Source organism: Candoia aspera, chromosome 1 (genome assembly GCF_035149785.1).
Source record: "Candoia aspera isolate rCanAsp1 chromosome 1, rCanAsp1.hap2, whole genome shotgun sequence".
NCBI lineage: Eukaryota > Metazoa > Chordata > Lepidosauria > Squamata > Boidae > Candoia > Candoia aspera.
The window spans coordinates 217077200-217102760 of record NC_086153.1 but is presented as its reverse complement, the minus strand read 5'-3'; the positions used below and the strand labels follow the sequence as shown (position 1 = coordinate 217102760).

General features: G+C 39.8%; 3 protein-coding genes across 10 annotated transcripts in view; all 3 read right to left on the bottom strand.

Annotated features, from left to right (window-relative positions):
* Positions 1–4479, bottom strand: part of HEG1 (heart development protein with EGF like domains 1) — a 75525-nt gene extending 71046 nt beyond the window's left edge. The window contains exon 1 of the mRNA XM_063308803.1: positions 4188–4479. Coding sequence (XP_063164873.1) covers positions 4188–4479 — 292 coding nt within the window. The remainder of the gene's footprint in view (positions 1–4187) is intronic.
* The window catches only part of LOC134487154 (mucin-13-like), a 193621-nt gene that overhangs the window by 91876 nt on the left and 76184 nt on the right, over positions 1–25561 (bottom strand). The gene's annotated exons all lie outside the window — the stretch shown is intronic.
* The window catches only part of SLC12A8 (solute carrier family 12 member 8), an 83526-nt gene continuing 70190 nt past the window's right edge, over positions 12226–25561 (bottom strand). For 2 of the 8 annotated variants that reach the window (XM_063288758.1, XM_063288759.1), the window contains 6 exons: positions 22286–22432; positions 20670–21357; positions 19113–19210; positions 17529–17646; positions 16280–16340; positions 12226–13667 (listed from right to left, as the gene is read on the bottom strand). In XM_063288758.1, coding sequence (XP_063144828.1) covers positions 13466–13667; positions 16280–16340; positions 17529–17646; positions 19113–19210; positions 20670–21357; positions 22286–22432 — 1314 coding nt within the window. In that variant the 3' untranslated portion in view covers positions 12226–13465. Of the gene's footprint in view, positions 13668–14494; positions 14697–16279; positions 16341–17528; positions 17647–19112; positions 19211–20669; positions 21358–22285; positions 22433–25561 lie in introns of those variants that run through there. The other 6 variants (XM_063288761.1, XM_063288760.1, XM_063288764.1 and 3 more) reach the window with 6 other exon arrangements.

The window sequence follows — 25561 nt, the reverse complement described above, 5'->3', positions numbered from 1 at the left end:
ACTTTCCTGATTTTCAGCTTTATTGTAGTTTGACTATTATTTCTTTATGGAATTTGAGTGTTTAAATTCAAAAGCTATTATGAATACAAATAGAAAACATGACTACATGATATTTTCAATATTGTAGCGGTAAGTTGGTTCTCATTTTAGTCAAAATTGTATTTCCAGCATTAAAGGCTGCATGACATATTTGAAAAAAAGTTACAATGGAATTATAATTGTGATCCTTGTTTTCATTAAAAACTTACATTACGGGATCATCCCAATGGTGGAATGCTATTCACATATGGCACATAGCACTAGAAGGTTACAACTTATTCAGAAGGAACAGACTCAACAGAAAGGGTGAAGAGTTACAGTGTATGAAAAGAAAAAATAGTCAGGAATTCAGGATTCAGTGCACTGAAATCCTTTTGAAAGAATCTGGATAAGTGATACCACAATGGGAGTTTATTGCAGACAACTTGGGCTGGCAGAAGATTCTGATAAAGCTTTCTGTGTCAAATGACTAATCTTTCAAAGAGGCATGCAATAGTAATAATGAGAGAATTCCATTTTCCTGACATCTGCCAAAAGTCAGGGCCCCACAAGTTATTCTACTCTCTTGGTGATAACTCCATTTGTCAGCAGGCAGAAGAAAAAACAAGGGGTCTGCTATCCTGGCCCTAACCCTCACCAACAGGGTGGAATTAATTGAAGAAGTGAAAGTGATTGATACCTTGGTGGATCATGATCATGTTATTTTTGATTTTGTGATGTCCATTGGAGGAGGAACTGAGAAGAGGCAGACCTGCATACTGGACTTCAGAAGATTTTGATGAATTGCAAGGGAAAGTAGGTTGCACCCAATAGCTTCAAATGCTTAAGGAGGAAAGTGTCCATGAAGAATGAGAAATCCTATGAAATACTGAAGGCATAATTGCAAAAATTCTTACAATAAGGAATAATGAAATCTAAAGAGGGAAACATGGATACACGCAGGGCTCTCTAACAAGCTGCAGAAAAAAAGAACAAGTACAGAAAATGAAATGGGGGGTAACAAAATCAAAGAAAAATACAAGGTTGTGTCTACAATAACAAAAATGACAAAGAAGTGTTTATTTGGGTACACTGGGGGGGAAAAGAAGAAAACCAAAGAGGGTGAAGGTCCATGATAGGAAAAAATAATGAATGATGGTTAATGGTGAGTTGTGATAGTTGATAATGAGAAAAGAGAACTTCTTAACTCCTAAGAATTTAGCTCTGTCTTCTCTCAGAAAGAAAATGGAGCCCTAGCTGCTTATTATTATATCACTGGGGAATGAGGGAGCTGCAGCTTAGGATAGACAAGGAAAGATAAGAGAGAACTTAGACTGAATTCTAAATTCAGTTGAATTAAAATGAGTTTGATTCATTTAAATTGAATTAGAATGAATTCCAGTCTCCAGAACCAGATGGATTATACTGCAATGGCTTGTCCCACTATTGTCCTATTCTGTTATGATATTCATACATTTCTTAATAAGATTTAGGGAAGAGAAATGGGATTAAATATATTGAATTATATACTGAAAAATTGGAATTTATCACTGTATGAAGAATGTGAATTTTTGAGCATGGACTGGGGTAACAAAGATCATTCTGTTGTGATGGAGAAATAGTGCCACCCCCCAACTTACAGTCTTGGATTGATCGTGTCTTTTTGCTCTTTTGTTGCTGTTTATAAATTGGCTTTGACATAACAGAAAGCCTGACCAAATTTATTCCAGGTAGTCAAGGTTGAATGCTATCTTTAAAACCTGAACTGATTTGGTAATCAGATTTTTTTTTCCTTTCTCTTTTTGTTTGCTGTTGCTTTTCTCATTGCAATTTTTTTAAAGCAAGTAAAATTTTTAAAAAGGACATCAGTCTTAAAGGCCTTGCTAGGAGAGATTAATCTTATGCAAACCCACAAACCAACTTTTCATAAAGAGTCCTACACTGGCTCCGAATTAATATTCTGCACTCATTTGAGTCAGAAGACCTCCAGTCCTCCTCTAGAGATATTTGTCACTTTCTACTTCCCATACCTAAAGGTGAGTGGAAGAGAAGAGGGCTGTATGTGGAGAATGTACTGCAAACTTGTAAATTTTATTTTAAATGTTACTTGTATTCAGATTGATGGGGTGCAAATCAAAGCAATGTTCAAATTATGGGAGAAAAGTAGAAATGTCCTTAATTCTATCTACGGGTCCCATCCTGTAACACAGACATATACCCCATTTTAGCCAAATTACAAGGTACCCTTCTGCTCTTTCCCCATTTGGGTAATTTCAGTACTGAGTTATAGATCATTTACTACATACAAAGAAAACATTTTTTCATAGCCATCATCTTAGCAAATTAAAGTAAAAATGAATTGATTTCATATCCTCCTTCTAGTGCACACTTCTCTGCTGATTTTAGCTTGGAACCTAAAGAATTATTCAGAAGAAAGCCTCACTCTATTGATTGGGATTGACTCCCCCAGCTAAATCTATTGATGCCTACTCAGATATGCCCCCACTTAATTCAACAGAATACTGAGTTCAGCAAATATAGGATTGTAGTGGAAATCCAGAGATTCAAACTGCAAGTCTGCGTATTCAGTGATGGGTAGATGTTAGCTTGCCCTACCAAAAAGGGCATCTGACCATAGTTTTTGCTTTTCATGATCCATCCTGGCTTGACTACGTCTATAGCATCGAGCAAGAATCTGGAAAGGAAACTTTCATTCACTTGCCTTGGTTCTGTATGTCTGTGTATCACAAATGCTTAAAAAAACACTTTTGCTGAAAATACTTTGGTTATTTTAAAGTTATAAAAATTGGAACAATAATGAATAAAGCTGTTCAAATAGTTCATAAATTACCATTTTAGAATGCAAAATGTATAATAAAATTGTTCTCATTCCATTGCCTGCATTGATCACCATGCAAAAAGAGAGAGAGAAAGAGGTAGCCTAGTTCAGTGATGGAAAAAACAATTTCTACACAATTTTAGGCATATTTACTCAGAAGTAAAGTTTTACCATGGCATTTTTTCCAAGTGAAGAGTATAAGTAAACCTGAGTAAGTTGCTGTCTGATTAGGTCGAGTTCTTCAGATCTCACCTTAGCAACAGAGTTGGGGCATATTCTGTGCAGAAATGGTCATACACTAAATATTATCCAACCATCCATCAAGACTACATCTAGAAATTCTTAAAACAAACTCCAGTTTGCCTCTTTAAGCCATATGGAAAGGGGCTATTTTACTGGAACCAAAATGATTTGTTTAGGTGTAATACGTGACATGAATAAGCTGCTTGTTTTGATCATTTGATCCTAATTAATTAAAGATAGCCCACTTCTCCAAAAGTCTCCTTGTACTGTATCTGCAAATTAAAACCAGTTGCGTTTCTACTGCACACCCCTTCCTGGGAACCTACTGGTGGACTGACTCTTCATGTCCTGTAACCAAATCCCCCCAAACCATCTTGCCAAGTGCATAATGCCATTAATCTAGAGTTAGCACCCCCGCCCCCCCTCAGCTGCTTCTCTCTTAATACTTTGCAGCTGACAATTGATGCTAAGAAAATGACATCTTTCTGCCTTGGTGAGCCTCCCCAGTAATCTCCCTTGAAAACCCCTAAAGCCAGGTGCCTTTACATTGGCTTCCTTCCTAAGAGCCGGTGGGGGTGGGGAGCACAATATTTCCAATGGGGTGTGTAAGATAGATGGAGAGAGAGAGAGAGAGAGGGAGACAGGGGGGGAGAGAGAGAGAGTTTTGTGTGTGTGTATGCAGTCAGTGGAGATGTGCTTAATATTATCAGCTTTCTTTTAAGCACAAGCCTTGCTGGGACGTGGGACGTGGGGCGGGGGGCGGAGGAAGAGAGAGACAGTGATTGAGCCTTTCTATTGTGGGGAAACTGCTGGTGGAAGCAGCCGGGTGAGAAAAGGAGAGATCTTTAGCCAGATACGGCTATTCCTTTTTGACAAGCTAGTCTGCCTGCAGGAATCCCCAATCCAAAATGGGATAAAATGTGCTGCAACGGGGGACGGATGGAGGGATGAAGCATAGCTCTCTCGAGCAGCTGCTGTTGTCTGTGCGCTCTCACTCACTCACTCACTCACAGAGAGAGAGAGAGAGAGAGAAAGAGAGAGAGTTTCCCTCTCTCCGCCCTTTCCCCCTTCCCATCCTTTCACTCACCCGGGCTGTCGCTGCTGCTGTCTCGCTCTGTTGCCGGATCCCAAACGCTGACAGATGCCGCGGAAGGCTGTGGGCTTCCTTTCTCCCTAGGAAGTAGCGAGGAAGCCGCAAGAAAAGTGGACCCCCCCTGGATCGACGCGACTCCCCGAGGCCCCGCAGTAGCTAACGAGGAGCGACCGGTGGGCGAAGCAGAGGAGGGGGAGCCGAGGGAGAAAGATCCCACAAAGAGATGCGGCCCCAGCAGGAGCAGGAGGCTGAATGGATGGAGCAGAAACGGGCACGTTGCTGGCATGATGCCTGGGACTTCACATGCCCGGTGATGATGCAGAGCAGTAATAATAATAACAACCACCACAATAATAATAATTATCATCATCATCATCATGAAGCAATTGCAGGCAGCGCCATGCCCGGCGGGCGCGAAGGGAGCGCGCGCCTCAAAATTGCAGAGACGCGTGCGCGCCGAAAGTTCCCCGGGTCAGTGGCACGGCGGCGGCGGCGGCCGGCCCCCGGGATGGCATGGTCTAGCGGGGCGGACGCGGCTCCGGCAGTGGCCGCTTGCAATTGCGCGGAGCCCGAAAGTAAAAGCGCCCGCAAGGGCTGGCTCCTCCTCGCGGCTGCTGACATCACACCCTGCCGAGGCTGCTCGCTTCCCCTCAGCAGCCGTCCCGCTCCCCTCCGCCCCTGCAGGCTGCTCCTCGGGGGATCCCCAGCCGGGGCCGGTCCTACCTGCGGAGAGCAGCCAGAGGGCGCGTCCGGGAACGGGCCGTCGGTGCGGGGAGGGAAAGGAGTAAGACGCGCGCACTACGGGAAGGCTGGAGTCGGGACCCGAAATACGGGGGAGACCGTGACACGCCAGTTTGAAAGGCCCAGAGGGAAGATGCCAGACGCGAAGTTTACTGGTGACTCAGAGAACCAGAAGGTGTATATATTAGCCTCCTGGCACTGCTATTGCCCCTTCGCCCGCCGGGCATGGCGCTGCCCGCAATTGCACGACGGTGGTGGTGGTGGTTATTATGACTGCTCTGCATCATCACTGGGCAGGTGAAGTCGAGAAAAGGAAGACTGGCCGCCGGGAATATCTCCTTGCTGGGAAAGCCGGGAGCATTTATCTCTGCTCTCACGTGATGAAGAGTCCTTGAGGACTTGAAAGCTTGCTAACTCCCGTGTGGCCCTTTGCTTCATTCTGATGAACTAATGCCACACAATGGATTGTTGTCGTTTCTTTTTTCTCCCATCTCAAGGGTCGGCACAACCACATACATACATACATACATACATACATACATACTGACTAAGCCAGCCAAATTGTGGCTTGTAGGCTGTGAGGATTCTTGAATCAGAGCAAAGAATTTGGCTCCAAATGTCGAAAGAGGAGCTGTCAGAAATTTGGATGTCATGATGTGGGCTTCCAGACACACCTGCCTGCACGCATGCGTCTCTTTGGAGCAATGCAATATTTAATATCAATGCAATGTTTGTTTTTCTTTTTTTCATTTCCTGCCTCTATAATTCAAAAGTATGTTTCATACAATTTTTTTTTTCCAAGCAATGGTGAAAGCAGGATAAGTAATGATGAAAGTCATGGAAAGGCATTTTGTTGGTTTTATTGAGGTAACTGGCAATCGTTTAACAAAAACTTCAAGGCATTTCTGGCTGAACAAACACTTTTTTTTCAGAGATGTGATGACTGTGTAGGATTGTATTCAAAATCCTAGAAGCAAAAAAACACTGCATATAGGAATGGCAGCACCTGCATAAAAGCAATTTACACATAAAATTGTGTTACAAAAGGTTTAGAATATTGATCTGATCTTCATCAAATCTTTATTCATCACTCTTTATTCCAGGAATAATAAATCAAATTTATTTCTCTGAACAATTATTTATTGTCTGCTTTCTCTCATCCAAACTTTACTTCAGCATTGTTCTGTTGTCTGCCTGATATTTACAGAACTGTGACTAGACTTAGGGAAAGGGAAAAGAGAGGGAAAGAGAGTTTGCAGAATTCTTGCCAGGGGCCAGGGGAGAAAAGGGCAAGTGGATGGATATATTAATTATGAACAAATTAGTGCAGAGAAGAATAATTTAAAACAAATGAAAACTGCAATATAACCATTTTAGGGAAAATCAGTGGTCATACATTTGGAAAGTGAACCTGTGAATTGAGACAAGCCAATTAAGTATGAAAAACATTTGCATTAATAGGCTATAAAGATGCTACTGTTTTTCAAATGTCACTAAACCAGAATAAAAGTGAGCAACAAGGCGATAGAAGGCATTTATGAACTGTAATTACAATATTATCCCCTATGAGTCTGTAATGTTTAGAAAGTGATAATATAATAATTATAGAATATAACTGTCTATAATACTAGCTACTGGTCATTGCCACTTTCTGCTGATTTGCAGTTACTTCAGCTTTGGGGTAATGCTCAAGATCCTGCAAGGTAGACTTCAGCAATTCATGGAGCGAGAATTGCCAGATGCACAAGCTGGGTTTAGAAAAGGCAGAGGAACTAGGGACCAAATTGCCAATATCATAATGGATAATGGAAAAAGCCAGGGAGTTTCAGAAAAACATCTATTTCTGCTTTATTAACTATTCTAAAGCCTTTGACTGTGTGGACCACAACAAATTGTGGCAAGCTCTTAGTGGTATGGGGATACCAAGTCATCTTGTATGCCTCCTGAAGAATCTGTATAACGACCAAATAGCAACAGTAAGAACAGACCACGGAACAACGGACTGGTTTAAGATTGGGAAAGGAGTACGGCAGGGCTGTATCCTCTCACCGTACCTATTCAACTTGTACGCAGAACACATCATGCGACAAGCTGGGCTTGAGGAATCCAAGGCTGGAGTTAAAATCGCTGGAGGAAACATTAACAATCTCAGATATGCAGATGATACCACTTTGATGGCTGAAAGTGAAGAGGAACTGAGGAGCCTTATGATGAAGGTGAAAGAAGAAAGTGCAAAAGCTGGCTTGCAGCTAAACCTCAAAAAAACCCAAGATTATGGCAACCAGCTTGATTGATAACTGGCAAATAGAGGGAAAAAATGTAGAAGCAGTGAAAGACTTTGTATTTCTAGGTGCAAAGATTACTGCAGATGCTGACTGCAGTCAGGAAATCAGAAGACGCTTAATCCTTGGGAGAAGAGCAATGACAAATCTTGATAAAATAGTTAAGAGCAGAGACATCACACTGACAACAAAGGTCCGCATAGTTAAAGCAATGGTGTTCCCTGTAGTAACATATGGCTGCGAGAGCTGGACCATAAGGAAGGCTGAGAGAAGGAAGATCGATGCTTTGGAACTGTGGTGTTGGAGGAAAATTCTGAGAGTGCCTTGGACTGCAAGAAGATCAAACTAGTCCATCCTCCAGGAAATAAAGCCAGACTGCTCACTTGAGGGAATGATATTAAAGGCCAAACTGAAATACTTTGGCCACATAATGAGAAGACAGGACACCCTGGAGAAGATGCTGATGCTAGGGAGAGTGGAGGGCAAAAGGAAGAGGGGCCGACCAAGGGCAAGGTGGATGGATGATATTCTAGAGGTGACGGACTTGTCCCTGGGGGAGCTGGGAGTGTTGACGACTGACAGGAAGCTCTGGCGTGGGCTGATCCATGAAGTCACGAAGAGTCGGAAGCAACTAAATGAATAAACAACAGCTTTTGGGCCGTGCCATGAGTGTGCTCATTTCTTTCCAAACAACCCTCCTCCACTGGACATAGGTTGATGCTGTCTTTATTACACAGACTCATGGACCAAAGGTCTTGAAGAACTTCCATCATGAGTCGGGTCCTAGATCATTCAGTGGAACTAGTTCATTTTCTGAGCATTTCTGAGTGAAAATACAGGTGGAATATATAAGAACAGTGAATTTCAAAAACTATAACAAGTTTTATGGCACATGTTATCTGTTCAGATACCATACCAAAGTGATGTAGCACTGAAGGTTTTTAGACTAGGGCAGGGAGAGCCTTGTTGGGTGGTTATTAATTTATTTATTTGGGGGTCTTTTCTCCAGGAGCTGAAGATGGCTTTTCCCTTCTTTTTATTCCAGCAGCATTGACCCTCTGAGGTCAATTGGGGTGAGAGTGATTCCTCCTAATCACCCAATCAGTTTCCAGAGTTGAGACTTAAAAATGGGTCTCCCTAGTCCTAGTTCAAGACCTTAATCGCTACACCCCACTGGTTGAAGGTCGTTCATAGAAAGTCCCTGGATGACTTTTTTGGACCTTTCACAGGCTCTCAGCCCAATCTACCTGCAGAACAGTGATGATGGGAAAAACTGGCAGTATGAGTGCCATTATGCTGCCTTGAGGTCCACCGGGAAAGATGGGTGCTAACACAACACATCTATGAATCTTCTCCCTATCTACTCTGGCAGTATTATTACAGGACCTAATAATGTCACTCACTGGGGATTTGTATACCTGCTCATGTTCCAATGTGATATGCCATTGTTTGCCTCCCGTGTCTTACTTCCCCCTCCCCACCTTAACGGGATAAAAGTAGTAATCAGATGCCTGGATATCAGCTTGGTTCAAATGTAAAAGTGGGGGGACTGTCAAGAGAGACAGAGAGATAGCACTGGTTTCATTTTTAATTTTATGAGTACCTTGAAGTTTCCCTCAAGTGGTCAGCAAAATAGTACCTGCAAGCACTCAGGCATCCATCATCCCCTAAAATGATATTCAGCATACAAAAGTAAAATGAGAATAAATCTGAAATCTCATGAGATGAAAAACACCAACATCTTGCAAGATTCTTGAAGGGAAATTACCAATGATTCAGCATGAGGACATTTATGTGAGATTGCACAATGGTGCCTCTAGATCAAAAAGTGGTTGATCCCACTTTAAGATAAAGCCAATCTGCATTAATATACATTTTCTCAAAATTAAAACTATGTTGCAGAAGACAACCAAAACCTTCCCTTTGCTTCCCACCTACCAAATCCTTCTTTCATCCTTGCAATATGAATTCTTACCTAGAAGAATGACATGAACTGAAATTAATTGCAACAGCAATTGGATATAGTACTAAGGATAATCACTTGCAAAGAAAAAAAAGCAGTGATAAATGAATAGCATTTACAGCTTTCAGGAGAAGATAAAGTACAATTTTATTGTCCTCCAACATATTGCACTGTAATATTTACTACTGAAAATGTTCTTAGTTTGTTCGTGGTTAGGTGGCTGGAATATTTTTCCCTTGTATTTTCTTTTTCTTACCTTTCTCTTACTCTCCTCACTGCTACAGAAATAATTATTGTGCATATCCATATTATTCTTTCAAGAGATTTATTTGTTCATTCATTCATTACATCTGTATATACCACCAATATTTGTAGTATAGGAATTATCTGTGACTCTTTGTGCAGTTGTAGGGATTTCTGCATGAATGTAACACAATTCCACCATAACAGCAACAATAGTGTACAATTGTACTGCTGTTGGCTTATACCATTTCTGGCTTCTCCTTTTGCCTCCAATTTAGAAGAAAACAAAAAAGGTAGATGAAAGATGAACAGCCTAACCTACTTCCCCTGTGAAAGCCCCATAACCTTCTTCAAGGTCTTTCCTTCCAATTTTATCCTTATGATGGACTTTAAAAAGTGAGATCTACTGAGAGATAGAACTGCTCACCTAGCAGTTCGAAAACATGCAAATGTGAGTAGATCAATAGGTACCGCTTCGGCGGGAAGGTAACGGCGTTCCGTGTCGTCATGCTGGCCACATGACCCGGAAAATGTCTACGGACAACGCCGGCTCTAAGGCTTAGAAACGGAGATGAGCACCGCCCCCTAGAGTCGGACACAACTGGACTTTATGTCAAGGGAAACCTTTACCTTTACCGAGAGATAAAATTGCTTTCAAGACTGAATGAGGATCTAAATCAAGGTGTCTCCCAGGCCCACCATTCTAATACAACATCATGGTGCTGGCTGTGCATTAGAGAGACTGTGTAGCTGTCAAAGCCAAGATCCCAGATGTGGGAGCAAAATCAATTGTTCTCAGGTTTGTGCTTTTCACAGATAGAATCTGACACAAGCAATCAAATTTTCACTGGAAGGAAGTGAAGTAGCCAGCAATGCAAAGGCACTTTGAATTGTCTGCACTTTTTTTCTTTTTTATATCTTGTTCCATATTTGATGCTCTCATTTCTTGCCTTTCTTTGCACAAGTAGGATAACCTGAATGCCTTAAATATAATAGTCTAAAGCATGCAGTCATTGCACTTGAATTAGCAGGGTAATTCCTATATGAGATTTAGGTAGTTGCATTCTTTTCTTCTGTCATCAACATTTAACTTCTGCACTTCACATATTATGAAAAAGCAGCACTAACTTTCTCCAAGTTCTAAGATGAAGGATGTTGGAATTATCAGGGGTCAACTCAGCATTGTCTCACGAGCATAATAAGAGGGCTTATCTGGTAGGCGTGTCTCTATTGTGCTTGTGGGAAGTCACATGGGTCACCTGATTTCCTCTTCCTCCTCCTTCTTGAGTCTGGGAGACACACAATCTCCATATTTACCTCATGGGCAGACATGCAGGCAGGAGGGCTGCATAATGCAGGCCTCGTCCTCTAATATCTCGCTTGTACCCAGACTTTCTACTCCACATAGAAAGTCCAAGAACCAGTTATGAAATGCCTTTCTACTATGAACCTACCTGCATCCAGATCTGCTGAATGAAGTAAGCTATCTCTGTTTTTCTTCTAACTGCTGTGTGAGGACTGAACTCATATTTCGAACACAATTAAGCTTGATGTGCAAATTCTCCTTTTTGGTCCACACTTCTACTCTGCAAGATTGCTATTAGCTGCTTGGAGTTCTTTTATTAACATTTAAAAACAATTATATTCACTCTCTCTTATGCTTTCTTTCCGTCACTTACACAAACAAACAGACATAATTATCTCTCCATTTTGAGAAACATTAAATGTAAATCAAAATCATGTACTGTATTTCTTCTTTCTCGGTCAAACACACACAACCTACCTTTGTGATTAGCAAGCATCAAATAATTTTAATTATACCAGTCCCCATTTAGGACTCTAAATATGGAATAACATATCATCAAACCATGGAGTTCGAACCCCCTGCTTGCTGTACAAATCGGAATTAAAGCATTCCTCACAAATGGCTATCAAGCCTTGGCTTGATCACATCCAGAGGAAGGGAATCCACTTCTGAAGGTAACTGATTCCACTCTCAAACTGTTCTTATTGATGAGAAGTGGTTCAGCTTGTTTATTTACCACACTTTGAGCTTTAGTATGTAAACAACAAAAAACATAAACTTTGTAAACTATTTTTTCCTGATTTTTCACTGAATGGTTTAATAGGTCCCATTACATCAGCACTCCACTTCTTTCTACAGTACACACATCTTTACCTGGAGTCCTTACATATATTGGATTAACCCAATGATTAATTTATTTAATAAGGTATTTTTTTAAAAAAATACTTGTTAAGAGATTAATTCAGTAAATAAAATCTAACATTCAGAAAATAAAATTTAAGAAATTAGGACCTGACCTTTAACTCCAGAAGAAATTGTAGAAATATTTGCAGCATTTTTAAAAAATTAATTGGCAAGGTTTTGTTTTCTCCAGCATAAAGTGAAAGCAGATTTACTTCACTTGTGATACGATTCTGAAAAGGATTAGCAGAACAGCCCTTATTGCATAGAACATAATACTAAATCATAGTTCTCTTAGGCTGTACTATGTGCAGTCAAATCAGAAGTGTCATTCACTACTTTGTTTTAGCAACAACACATACTTGTTCATCAAACAACTTAAAGTAGTAGAAGCCTACCTGAAGGAGAAAAATAAATGGAAAGGGGTAGACAGAGACAGCAAAAAAAAAAAAAAAAAGGCAAGAGAGGAGACAGGTAATGATAATTTTTGAAAATTCAGAACATTACTTTAAAAATCTTGGATTAATTATTCTTAACTTCAGAATTCTTGTCTTTATCCCACCTTCTCAAATTCTATGCAAAGGTAGGGGGAAGATAAATGAGTAAGTAGCTTTTAATCATTGTATAAATATGACAATTTACTAATGTTGAGGACTCTCACTACAGAACAAGCCATGTTTCCATAGTGTTTCTTATTATCTGGAAATCTAATCTGGCAATATTATCTAGCACCAGATTCCAAGTTGCTCAACCAAGCACATAAAGTCTTCTGCATACATGGTTCACTTTGACAGTTTATCTACAGATCACATGAGTAACAGTCCTCAGATACCAAAACATGGGGGACTAGCCATGGAGTAGACAGCATTAACCCAGACAAAGAAATCTGTAGAAGTGTATATGGGCAATCCTGCACTTGTTTAATCAGATGTAAACAACACAAGTGAGTAGTGGACTGCAGCTTTAAATAAATGTATTACTTTTTGAACCATATGGGGATCCACTCTTTACTGAATATAGGTTTCTCCATGAGATGATAATACAAAGGTTTATCGACCACGCACTATACTGCATCCTGGGCAGGGACCTAGAAGGGATGGGAAGTCTAAAGGCCAAAGTGGTACTTAAGGTTGTAAGTCACAGCTAATTCTTTGTGCCTAAATTTTGAAATATAAATAAGGAAGCGTCTGTATGAGTTTAAAGTGTTGTTCAAGACAACTGAAAGGTTCAGGAAAGTTTGATCCAATCCCAGGGAAGGTATCAGAAAAATCTTCTGTTCTATCTGTATCAAACACTTGCATTGGTTGTCCATACCTTCTTTCTCTCCTTATATCCTGTAACTCAGGGGTCCCCAAACTCTTCAGCTCATTGACCCCTTCATTAGGTTTCAGATTGTTCAGCAACCTCCAAACATTTATTATATGAAAATAATTTAATAAATACTACTTTAACTAATAGTACTATGAATAACAACAACATGGATACTGTAGTTCCATCGACTCTTGGGGGCCGATACTGACCACCTTGGGGAACCCTGCTATGACTATAGATTTCAGAATGACATGCCTGAGGAATGGAATTTGGGGTGGCGTATGTTCCATAGCAAATATAGGTAGTGTTACAACACCATGTTCTATTTTAGATAGACAGTTATTGCACAAAAATATCCAATGCTTTGGAACAAAAACAAAAGTCCTCTTTTTCGACGGAGCAGGGTTTGAACTTGCCGGCCGCTCCTTCCCCTGACTCCCCTTAATTGGAAGTTTCAGCATTCATTAAAAGCAGTTGTTGAAAGGGCAAGCCTTTTAATCAGGTGGTGTGTCTGTAGTCAGAGTCTTTAATTGGCCGGTAAAGTGAATGGCATGCGGCTCTCTCGTTGGAACTGATGAACCAGCTCTTCTCGGGTGATAACAGAGGAATGATGGTAACGATCCCGGGAAGCAAAATCTGTATTCTCTTCAGTGAGCTGAGTGGTCTCCATGCCAACTGTTGCAAAGGTCGGTGTCACAACAAATCGCTCCTCCGGGGATGGCCTTCCCCTGAAAAACAAAAGAACGCAAAACCTTCAGATGCCCCATTGTTTCCCAATACATCTGCAGCTGCACTCTGAACTATGTAAATAAAACAAAGAAAGGAAAAGAATCCATTCTGTGAAGCACCCCGAAACTTCACTCCAAGAAGGCATGCAAGCTTTCTCTTACGGCTCTAAGAGTTGGCTAGAATTCTTCCTTATGTAACAGCTATTCTAAAAACATGCAAGCCAAGACTTTCTCTTCTCCACACATATTTGCTTCTCCTCGTTTATTTCCAAGTACTTTAGCTGCTCTGATTCATGCATTTAGAAAAGGAAGGTTTGTTCCAGTTACAATGTACGCTTTATGGCAAAGTACCAACCACTTAACATGATGCCTGCTGCTTCCAAACATTCCCTGTCCTGAGAAAAAAGTGAGAAAAAAAAAATGAAATGCTCAGAATGTGTATTGTGTACATTCCACATTCCCCACAATGACCTCCATCTAATACAAATCCTCTTCTGGATAGAAATATTGAATGTATACGTGTTTAAACTTTCATATTTCTCCTCAGTTTTGCAAGTATATTTTTCTTTATTTGGCTTCTTTGCTCCTAAATAGTTTGAGGTTTTGTTTTGCTTCTTTTCTACTCTTTTAAAGTGGTCAATGTTTTGTTGATTCCCTATTAAAATAAACATTAAAAAAACTTAGGATAATGTTCAATTCACATGTATTTGACAACACAACAGCATTTTCCTTACCATATATTACTTGCTAAAGTGCAGAAGAGCTGTAACTAGGGATTAAAGTCTACTTCAAAAGTTTAAAATGGCACACACATTCACACACACTGGTTAGACAATTTGCTTTAATAGTATTGAACAAACACAGCTGCTCGAAAGCTCCTTTCACCTCTCACATTCCCCAAGTAGCGACATAGCAAGATAGCAATGTATTTCTGGGTGTTCTTAGATCAGCAGCCATGGTCATCCATGGTTCGGTCTTAAGTTCACAAAGCACTCCAGCTCAAGCCTCAGTGGAATGTCTGAAAACTAACTGTGGAGACCAAAATTAACCAGGGCTTTTTTGACAGTTTGCTTTGAGTCACCATTCAGGTGTACCTTGCTTGAGGTTTTTTTTTTAATGGGAAATGGTACACAAATGTTATAAATAAATAGACAAACCTTGATCCTACTGTGCAAACAGATATAGGTGAGATGTGGGTGGCCAAGGTGGGCTAAGTTGTTTGTTATCAATGTCCTGGTTAATATTCAGGCAATGATTTTCCAGGGAACATTCTCAACTGCACTATAGCAAAGACCTGTATTTTTATAGCAACAATACAGCATATTGTAATTTGGATGCTTAGCTCCCACATAGATGCTCCCAATTTCTAAAAGGGGAGATATCTAGATTTTTATTTATTTATTAGTTCAATTTCTCCAGCTGCCCACTTGTGATTCTTAAGCAATTAATAAGAAACTTCTTATTCAGCCTTTGTAAGCAATTGTTTATTGAAAAAGCCTTAAAATATGGTTTCAAGATATACGTAGAAACATGGAACCAGTGGGATGATTAGAAGCACTGGAGAGCAACACTTTTAACAAGTGTGGAGATGAATGAATTGGCAGATGCCTCCAAGACATCTTAATATCTCTATAAAGCGACCAGAAGTGATACAAAGGTCTGGGCCAAACTGTTATTATCCATATGTACGTGGTCTTTCTGTCCTTTACATTTACTTGCCTTGGGAAAACTGCACAACTCTCCTGTGCTGGATGAGAAGGAACAAACTAAAATAAAAAGTTTTAAAAGATGGAAGTGCTGCAGTAAAGCTGAAGTTTTGCAACGGCTGACAGTTGGAGGTTACACTGCCATAAAAAACAAGTATGCAGTTTGAGAGTTCTTCTGAATTCTGGGTTAATGGAGGACCCTCAAGGGGCAGCAGAAGCTTAGAAGTTCAGAGTGCTTTTTAAGCTTGTCTCAGTCACCCATTTATTTATGTCACCCATACCTATCCTAGTGTGGCGCTGTCTTTGAAGATGGTTTGGAAACTTCAACTGATATGGCAGTCTGACTATTGGTAGGGTCACAGCAACCAGAATATGAACACTATTACTGGCTTACACTAGACTTCTGAGCCCAACATTATGTTCACTCCCTTAAAACCAAGAGCCACAAGTTATTGGGGTTCTTTCTTCAGCTTACACCATTCACAGAGAGGTATGGCGATGTAGAGAACCTCAATAGGAGCAATGTGCTTCCATATGTCTTAGCATTTATTTAGTTCGTTAGTTAGTTCAGAAATGGCTTTAAACTGCTAAGTGAGTGCATTAAGGCTTCACTAGGCACTTTTATAGGGCCAGAAAGCACGATAGAAAATCGTAGTGCTGAACTTCAATGGTATGATCTGGGGACAGTCCTGGGGCTGTCAGTTTCCTACCCCTGCCTAAATCATATACGGCTATGCTGTTGAGAAGAGAGCTTTCACCAACATTAGTTCGTTCCTCTTTTGAGGTTAACTGCTGAAGCCCTGCTCCAATGCCAGACTGACTCTGGCAGGCACTGGGCAGTGGCTTGTTAAGGGATGACCCGTGTTGCCTACTGCTGACATAAGGCCCAATAGTCACAATACCAACCTGCAGGCATTAAGCAAAAGGAGTTTAATCCATTTGAAAAGGCTAAAATTAGCTGCTGCACCTGCAGAAACAAGAAACAAAATAAGGCATGCAGATGATTACAACTGTGCAAAGTGTTAAAAAAAAGGTGTTAGCACAAGGGAAACTCCTCTCCTCAAAGTGTTAAAGCAGCTGTGCCTTTTGGAGAGTTTGCACCCCTGTTGTGAAAGCCATCCACAGAGACGTGAGCAGAAGAGTTACAAAAACTAAGAGAAGAACCAACTTAAAGAGTCCCTCATTGAGCCTTAATAATCAGAGTTAGTTTGAGCAAGCTTAAATATTCAACCATAATAAAAATGTAGTTTTCCAGAGTTCTCCTTAGACAGAAGTAAGCAATGCAGGCTGTAAACCTTACCTATAATTATATTAGGAGGTTTTCTAACCTTTTCTCCGTGATGCAATGCACTGCTTCTAAAGTTGAGAAAGGCTTAGTCTTTATTTTAAATTACAAAGTTGAACAGCTGAAATAAAAGAAGCTTTTAGCATATTTTATTCTTATACCTGCACAAAAAGCTGCAAACAGTAGGTTAGCTGTTCCCAAATACTTTTATAAAGTGGACGGGTAAAAACTTTTAAAGATTCTGCTGTCAAATATTGTTTGCAAGCCAGCTGGAATTGAAAAATGGAAGCATTGTCAACACTTCTTTTCACACCATTGCACTTGTAATTTAAGGAGGACAAAATCAGGACTGATGGCATTAGTTCAGTGATTCTTCAGGGATGGTTTCTGTTTTTATAAAATGCAGCCACTGAAGCTATAACTGGAAAGTGGAAAAGATCCACATTCTTGTCATATCAAATGTGGTCTTACAACCTGCTGGGTTAGATCTTGAATTCATGGTACTTTCCTAATCTGCAGTGCAGCAGTTAACCTCTATTATTATAAAAAGTATTCTAGAAATATTTAATTATCTTACTTTCTATCTCAGTTTTTTTAACAACCCCCTCATTTAAAAAAAAAAAGTTATTGTCCTAAAACCAAGTTTACAATGAAGGATAGACAACCATATTTTCATCTGCTCAAATGTTATTTCACATTCATTGAGTATTATAGGCTTAATTTTCACCTCTAGCTTATAATACACTTAATTTTTACCATCTTGAATTATTCAGGATAAGATGAATTTATAAGTAGAAGTAAAGACTTTAAAGGATTTAAATTTAACTAGCAAGTGAGATGGGAGGAGGGGGAAGAAAAAAATATATTTACCAGGTGGCAGTCCCGGACTCACTTGGCCAATGTAGAAATACAAAATAATTGCTAGTCCCAAATTAACGAGGGTATAGATCCACTGAATAACGAACATAATGGCTAATGAACCTATTGCCTGTAGGAAAGATAACATTTATGATTAAGCTGTGATAAACTAAACTTTGCTGCTTTTTGTTACTGGAATGGTCCTATTTCCATGGAAAAAAAGCCAACCACTTTACATTCAAAGGAGGATAAGACATCTCAGCATCTTCTACTTCTTGCCTCATTACTGGCAATGTTTCAAAGAACGTTTGGTGCAGATGAGCCATTTTAAAAGTGTTCCTGTTATTTAAGTGATTGGGTGAATAAGCCTTAGGGACATGAAATCTTTAATATCAGAGGCTATATGTCTTTCAGGACCAATTGCTGTGAATTTGAATTTGTCATTAGACTCTGTGTTTGAATTTCCAGAGAGACAGTTGGGCCATAGTGCTTTGATCCAAGTGGGAAGGGCAGTCTCAGCTCTCAAATTTAGTCTGTTTTGTTTTGGGGACAGGAATGTAAAGACATAAGGCCAGCTACACTGCAACAAATTAAGGGTGCATTTAATCCATCTGATTCCAGAAATGACCAGCAGATGCTTCTGGGAAACCCATGGAGCCAGTTACGAAGATATTAGCTGTCACTCCTAGTATTTGGTATTTAGATGCAGAATGACTCTAAAGATGGAATGTCCAGGTAGTTATTAAAAGTTAAATACTATTGACAGAGTCCTCCATTAATTCGTACAATTATCTTTTTAAGCCTTAGCATTTGAAATGATGTTAAGATATCTCAACTGATAGCCATAACCACTGCTAAGAAGATTAAGCCAAGTTAGCTACAATCTGTTGTTACATATATGAACCTTTTCTGAGCTTCCACCTTGACCTTTACACTTGATCGGGCTGCATCTTACCAATCAATGGATAGACTTTTAAGTCATGGGATGCCATGATTAGCCATACTAGCTGGGAATCATGTGAGTTACAGTCCCACAAATCCAGGCAACATGAAATCAGGGAGGTCTAGGACAAGCAATTTAATTTTCTAGATTAAATTTAGTTATCTAGATCACAGTGGCTTCCTGATCTGAAGCACCACATCATGTCCTGACATATCCTCATTCTAGAATTTTTTTCCTTTTCACACTTTTTTTTTTGGTCTAGGTTTCCAATCTAACAAACTGTTCCCATTCTTTTCAGCTACATGCCTCCTATCCAGAAACCCTGTTTTTTTTTTTTTTTTGTATTACTTTGGATTCAAAGGCAAAAAGGTGCTTTGGAGCATGCTGGGTTGCAAATGTAGCACCCGACTGTAAGTCCTTAAAGCAGCTATGCCTTTTCTTGTAATCACATGGGTCCCTCCTTAGTTGCTACACAGTCCTATGAAAATATGTGTTTGGTTTGAGGAGTTGCTCTGAAGCATCCTCTTGCCTTTGAATCCAAAGTCCTATTCTACATATAATGACTTGAAATCTACTACTGGGTGGATAATAATATTCATAACTTCTTACCTATCATGTTACAAATAGGTTTGAAATATTAGAAGGTGACTCACACCAAAAAAGGAAACCCGGTGATCACAGAGCTTGGAATAGAAAGAAGGTGGTATTTCCTGAATTTCTAATTCTTGACTTTGTTGTTTTAGATTTAAATCTGCAGAACAAGGGAGACAAGAAAGGTTTCAAAAGAATAAAACATAAGATGGATACATTCAAAAGGGATATTTGAGGACCTTTGAAGGAAACCACAATCCACTGGGGGCCTGAATAGTTTGCCTGAATCAACAAAAGTAGGCCATCCTACTTGTAATTAGGCACAATTTCACCTTCAGTTCCCTTTCAGAAATTCAGGGTTGAAGATCTGAAACTCCCAGTTCCAACTCACCCAACCTTCTTATCTCTTTCAGAGAATCTTGCAGATTTGACTTTCTCCCTTTTCTGATATGAAAAATCAGAAAAATCTGTGTCATGTATTCTGCTTTAAAAGCCATACTAAAAGGCCAGCTTCTGCAGAAACAGGCTTAGTGAAGACCTAGGCAGGTGGTTCTGCTTAGGCTGCATTCTACAGTTGCATGCCAATGTTTAGGCACCCCTGGTCAAACTGTATGTTCCCAAGTGAACAAAAGCTGACACAACATTACATAATATAAAATTAAACATGACATCTTTCTGCAAATTGGAATGCATATTTACCATTTATGTGCATCTGTTTACCGATTCAAAAGAAGAAAACAATAAACAGTACAGAATTTTGGACACTCCTTCAATCATTATTTTGTAATGCTTCCAAACATTTCCTGTAGCCAGCTATGAGTCCTTCTGTCCTTGCTTTCATAATGTCTTCCCGTTCTTCCTTGCAGAACTATTCTAGAGCAGCGTTTAGATTAGGAGAGATTTCACTTAGCATAGCTACTGTGTGAAATTCAATGTTCTGCAAGCAAACGCCTGCTTATGCAGTAGGAATTCCTTTCTTTCCATTTCCCCCGTCTGCCCTCATAATCAGCTTCAGTCAGGGAAGGAAATTTGGAGCATATTTGGAGGGCGTACAGGGGACTGCTACTGGTTCCGCTAAAGGAGGCCGTTCTAGCAGTGGAAAAACCCCAACTGGATTTCACCCACAGAATGCTGCATGCCTCAGGTTCTTTTTACACAATTCCATGCAAGTTTCAGATAGGAAAAAATATCCAGATATGCAATAGAATACATTCCATTTTTAATTCATAACTGTTTGGTGTAGAATACTACAGACATTTGTTCTTATGCACTTCGAATTAATGATCAAGGTCTTAACATTTGGAGTCTTTTCCCACCCAGGTCAAGATAAAAATAAATGCATCTCACATTTCTGTATGAATGAAGGATGCATATGTAGAGCACTGGAAGAGAGACTGTAAACAATAAATTATCCTTCAGTGAATTAACTCTGGGCTACTTTTCCACTGGCAAATTAAATTAGAACAGTCTCGATGCTCAGTTGTGAAAAAAAGAAAAAGAAAAAAGTTTGTCACCAGGGATAACAGCCTGAACACATAAAAATGATCTCTTCCCTTACTAACAAAATGAGCATTCCTCATTTTCAAATACATATTTTAATGTGCTCCAAATCATCTTACCCTCCATCTGTGGACTGGAAGATTTCTGCATTTCATCAAAATGTTGGTCTCCATCTTCTTCCTTCTGACTGCTTTTTCTAATAGCAGATGGAGATGCACCATTTTCATTCTCCTCCTGGCAATTTGGCTGTGAAAAATGCCACACATTTTTGACACTGGATTTTAGGGCATCGTTGCAAGGATCCTGAATATGAGCAATGCTCTTATCAAGAGCCAGACAAAAGCTGTCTTGTAATGTTTGCTTGGCTGCCTTCTTTTGCTTTCTCTGCTTGATCATTTGAGCAGCATCCATGTTCTTTCCTTTTAGTTCAAGATCGATTCCTGGATCTTGATTAACAGGCTTAAAAAGATGGTTCATATCTTTTTTGAATTCTAGCAAAGTGCCATCACATCTGCACTGATCTATTCCATTTGATCCATAGCCATAACAAGTTGATTTGCTGAGTATTAAAGGTCGAGAGCCACTTAGCACAACCCTGGAGTCCTCTTGCTGCATCCTTTTGGAGCTCTGCTTAAGGTTGTAGCTCATGGAGACAGAGAAATAGGAATAATCCACAGCAATATATGTAAGCATGAAGTTTATTGTAACTATTGGAGCAAGAACATTCACTTGGCCAATGAAGATGAAAGCCATGGTGATGAGGCTTGTTAAGCAGATTGCAGCCACTGGAGTTTTGTTTGGTCCTTTCTGTATTCAGAACAAAGGGGATACTCACATATGTTATGTACGGGCAGTAATCTGACATAAAACATTTCTGGATAATGTTTATAATCATACATTAATCTGCTTACTTGAATACCTCTTGAGCTATTTTCCAGACCCAGAGGCAGGAGAAAATATAATGGCCTCCTCAGATAAATCCTCATCTGAGGAGGAGGAACAACAGAATGAGTTTGCTGATTGCCATCCCAAAGACCCATATCTCAGAACAGAACTAACAGCAGGGGTGACTGTCACTACCTTTGACTCTTTGGATCCAGATTATAACATTTATGTAGTTCCTGAATAGCCTGCATTCTGCGTCAGGATAATTAGTACCGTTGGTCTTAGATGAGAATTAAGAAACTCCCTGTACAAAAGTCTCTGTCTGCAGACTCAGACTTTTGAACAACATCAGCAACAAGTCACCTTGTATCCACTGAGCCATGAACCTGAGTTTTGTAACAATTTTCTGCACAAGTGATCTTTACTATTGCTTTGATCATAACTTATTACTCAACCCTTTGAACTTCCTACTTTTACTTCACCAGAATATATTGAATTCGGGATTGTTTCCTGGCCATTTCTGTTGTGCCAGTTCAGCTGTGAATAATTGGATAATTCAACCTCATTTGAATTAGTAGACTGAAGCTTGTTGGGCAACAGGACAGGACTGTTAGAAGTTAAAATCAAACAGATATATTTTGAATGGTATTAGTAGCGTGGAATGAAAGTCCATTCTAAATAAACTTCATGATTTGGGAATGCTTTTCAATATAATATCATGACCTTTCTTCTTCAGAACAATGGACGGTCTAATAACTCTTATCAGATAGCTACCTAAGGAAATCTATCATGGATGACAGAATATCTGTATACTGAAAATAAGCAGAAGATGCCTTCCTTATTTACTAACCCCATGTCCAAGAAATGCAAGAAGAGGTATCACTTTCTCTTGGGCAATGCACTGAAGGATTCGGGGTGCTCCATAGAGACCTCCCATACAAGATGCTAAGGATGAAATATACAAACCAAGTAAGAATAAGAAGCCCACCAAGGATACCTAAGAAAGAGAGAGAGAGAGAGTGAAACTTATTTTTCTGGATTAATATTTGGAAGGCACATTTTATAAGAATCAGTGTGGCTTACAAAGGTTATTGACCAACTACAGTGACTGAGAACATGAGTCAGATAATCTGGTGCCCAAATCTCATCAGCCATATATAGAAGCATAGTAATCTGCCTTTTATCAAGTTGGGCCATCAGTTTAATACTGTCTACATTGACTATCAGTGATTTCCTAGAATTTTAGACTGGATACTTTCCCAGCCCTGTCTGGAGATGATGGGGATTAAGCCAGAGATAGTCTGAACAGGGAGCAAACCCCACACTCACCAGCACTGATGATGTTACTTAGTCAGGTAATGAAACGTCTGCAAGCAAGCAACCAAGCTCAGAGAGCACCAAGGACTCCACTGCTCAACCCTGAGCTACAGATATTCCCCACTATAGTCTGAATGCAAGAACACTGTACTTGAGCCCTTTTCTTAGCAGACTTCTCTCAGTCTCATTCCCACAGTATGCTTTACAATGTTGGTATAAGGATTGTTGAGATGAAGCATGTGCAGAACTGAAGAATTGTGTTAAAAATTCTCTTAATCAGTCACCAACCAGTGAGAAGCTGTTTGTGGCAAGAAAACATTCTGTTGATATTCTGTCCCTAATTAACAGCACAAAAGAATACACTTTAATTCACTTTGCCCGGAGTAAACCAATCCAAAGGGAAAAGCTTAATTTAGCAACAATTTCAGAAGAAGCATGTACGTCTTATAGAAAATGGAGGGAGTAGCAGATATTTGATTCCACTTATATACCAGAACAGAGTTTCGGTTCAGGATAATGTATTTACGCAATGTAACATAGACAAAAATCAGATAAAATATTTTAATTAAATAAAATGTTTTTCTATGACATGTTTCAAATGAGATCATCCAGCAAATAATTTTGGACAGCAATCTTGAGACGCAGTTACTCCTGGATCACTGCAGTGGGGCATGCAAATTGAATTATGGATTTTGTCCTTATTTTCCTGATTTAAATCTACAAAATACATTTTTTTTCAAGCAACAAAACCTAAGGCTTTACAACCCTATACTTTTAACATTATCTTGGATGCAAGTCATATTGAGTTCACTGGGAGTTAATGCTAAATAAGTGCACAAGCTTGAAGTGTTATAAACGTGTTGTTTCCAACTTTTGGAACTTTTGATTGCTGTCTCTATTTGTGCATGTTAACGAACAAAGCTAGTACTCTATCTTTATCCTATTCTCTTTTATCAGGATCATAACTAAAGGCTTCAGCTTGGAATCCCATTCTGCATGATTAATTTTTCCTCCTAGACAGCAAGGCTTGAAAACACGATACAAAGGAAAGTGGACCATATGGGATAATGTCAATTAGTTCTAGATAGCATACTCTAATCACATCTACTCCTGACCACTGTTACTGTTGCAGTGCCGTTCCTTCTCTGTGTTGGAATCCAATCCAGCTATTATTTTAGATTTAGTGAGAAGAAAGGCATGTAGAACATTCAGCAAGACCAGATCCCCCCAGTTGTTACTGGACCAACGTTGGCTTATTTGGCGAGAATGAAATAATAGCAATGGTTGTTCTTAGAAATGGAGGAGAGGATGATGCCAAGAAGGAGACCTACTTATTGAGCCAGAGAGGCACTTGACATGGATGGGAACATCAACTTACGACATTCCACTGAACAAGCTCTTATGGTAGCTCATTAAGCGGCACTCTTACATGGGAAGAGTAAACTACCTTCTATTTGCCCTGTTTTCCAGGGATCATAAACTTGCCTTCAGTTTCCAGCTATGAGTCTGTACTGCAAATAATTATAACAACTGTAATTAGGAATAATGTCAAATGTAACCTGGAAAAACATGGGTTATATTAAAAATGAAGTCCCCTGAAGCTTTCCTCAGAGGTAATTGTCACCGAGCTCTACAGGACTGTAGTTGGTAAGGACTGTAGCTAAATTTTGTTCCTTGTTATGACAGCAGTCTGCAGCACAAGGAAGGAGACCTGGAATTCACGTAGGATGTCAGAATTCATCAAACCCCACAAAACCAAGCCAGCTTTATTTCTTTAAAATAAAAACTGTGTTACTAACACATACCAAGTACAGAGAAGGAGTGGTGATAGTTAGGAAATATATGGAAAATAATCAAATAAAAGTAATTCAGAAATGGTGTTGCCGGCTATAATAATAATACTTTTTATGGTACACTCGAAAATACTATGATTAGATCATGATTTGCACCTAACTGAAATGACCACATTCAAGGGGCCATGACATTCCACTCACACTTTCAGGGGAAGAAGGCTTTTTCACTGAGGCAGTCAAAAGGATGCTTTGCAACTTCAAACTTACAGTGCTGACAGATTCTTCACTATTACAGCTTAATCACTTCACATATTCCTGTTTTCTCTGGATGGGAGAGAACAGGCTGAAGGTGTACCCTAATAGGTCTGAGTTGCTGTGAATACATCTGTCGCCACCAGAGTTCTTCCCTGACCAGTAAGCACTACCCATCAGAGAGCAGGTTCACAAGGGTGGTCCTTCTGGATTCACCATTCCTGCTGCAATGAGCAGGTAGAAACTGTGGCCAGAGGAGCCTATCCCCAGCTTCAGCTGGTGCATCCATTGCAACCCTACCTCTACCGTAACACATGGCTTTATCACCACCTGGTTGGGCTACCATAACATGCTCTTCTTGGCCCTGCCATTAAAGACAACTCAGAAACTACAGTTGGTCCAAAACGCAGCAGCCCACAAACTTGCCAGCTACCATCGTTAGAAGCACATAACACTATTTTTCTGCATTAGCTGCCAATTGGTTTCCAGGTACAACTTAAAAAACTGATTTGGTTTGGCTTGGTGTCCAGATACTTGCAAGACTGCCTATTTCTGTCAGTACCAGTGCAACCAGTTCAATCAAGTAGAGAGAAGCTACTATTGATCCCACATTTGGAGGATGTCTGGAGAGCTAAAACAAGAAGATGCTGGTTTTCTATGCTGTGGAACAGTCTCCTGGTTGATATCAGGCTTGCCCCTCCTTGCTAATATTTCAGAAGCTTTTAATGACCAGGTTATTCTGGACAGCCTTCTCCTGATTTTGT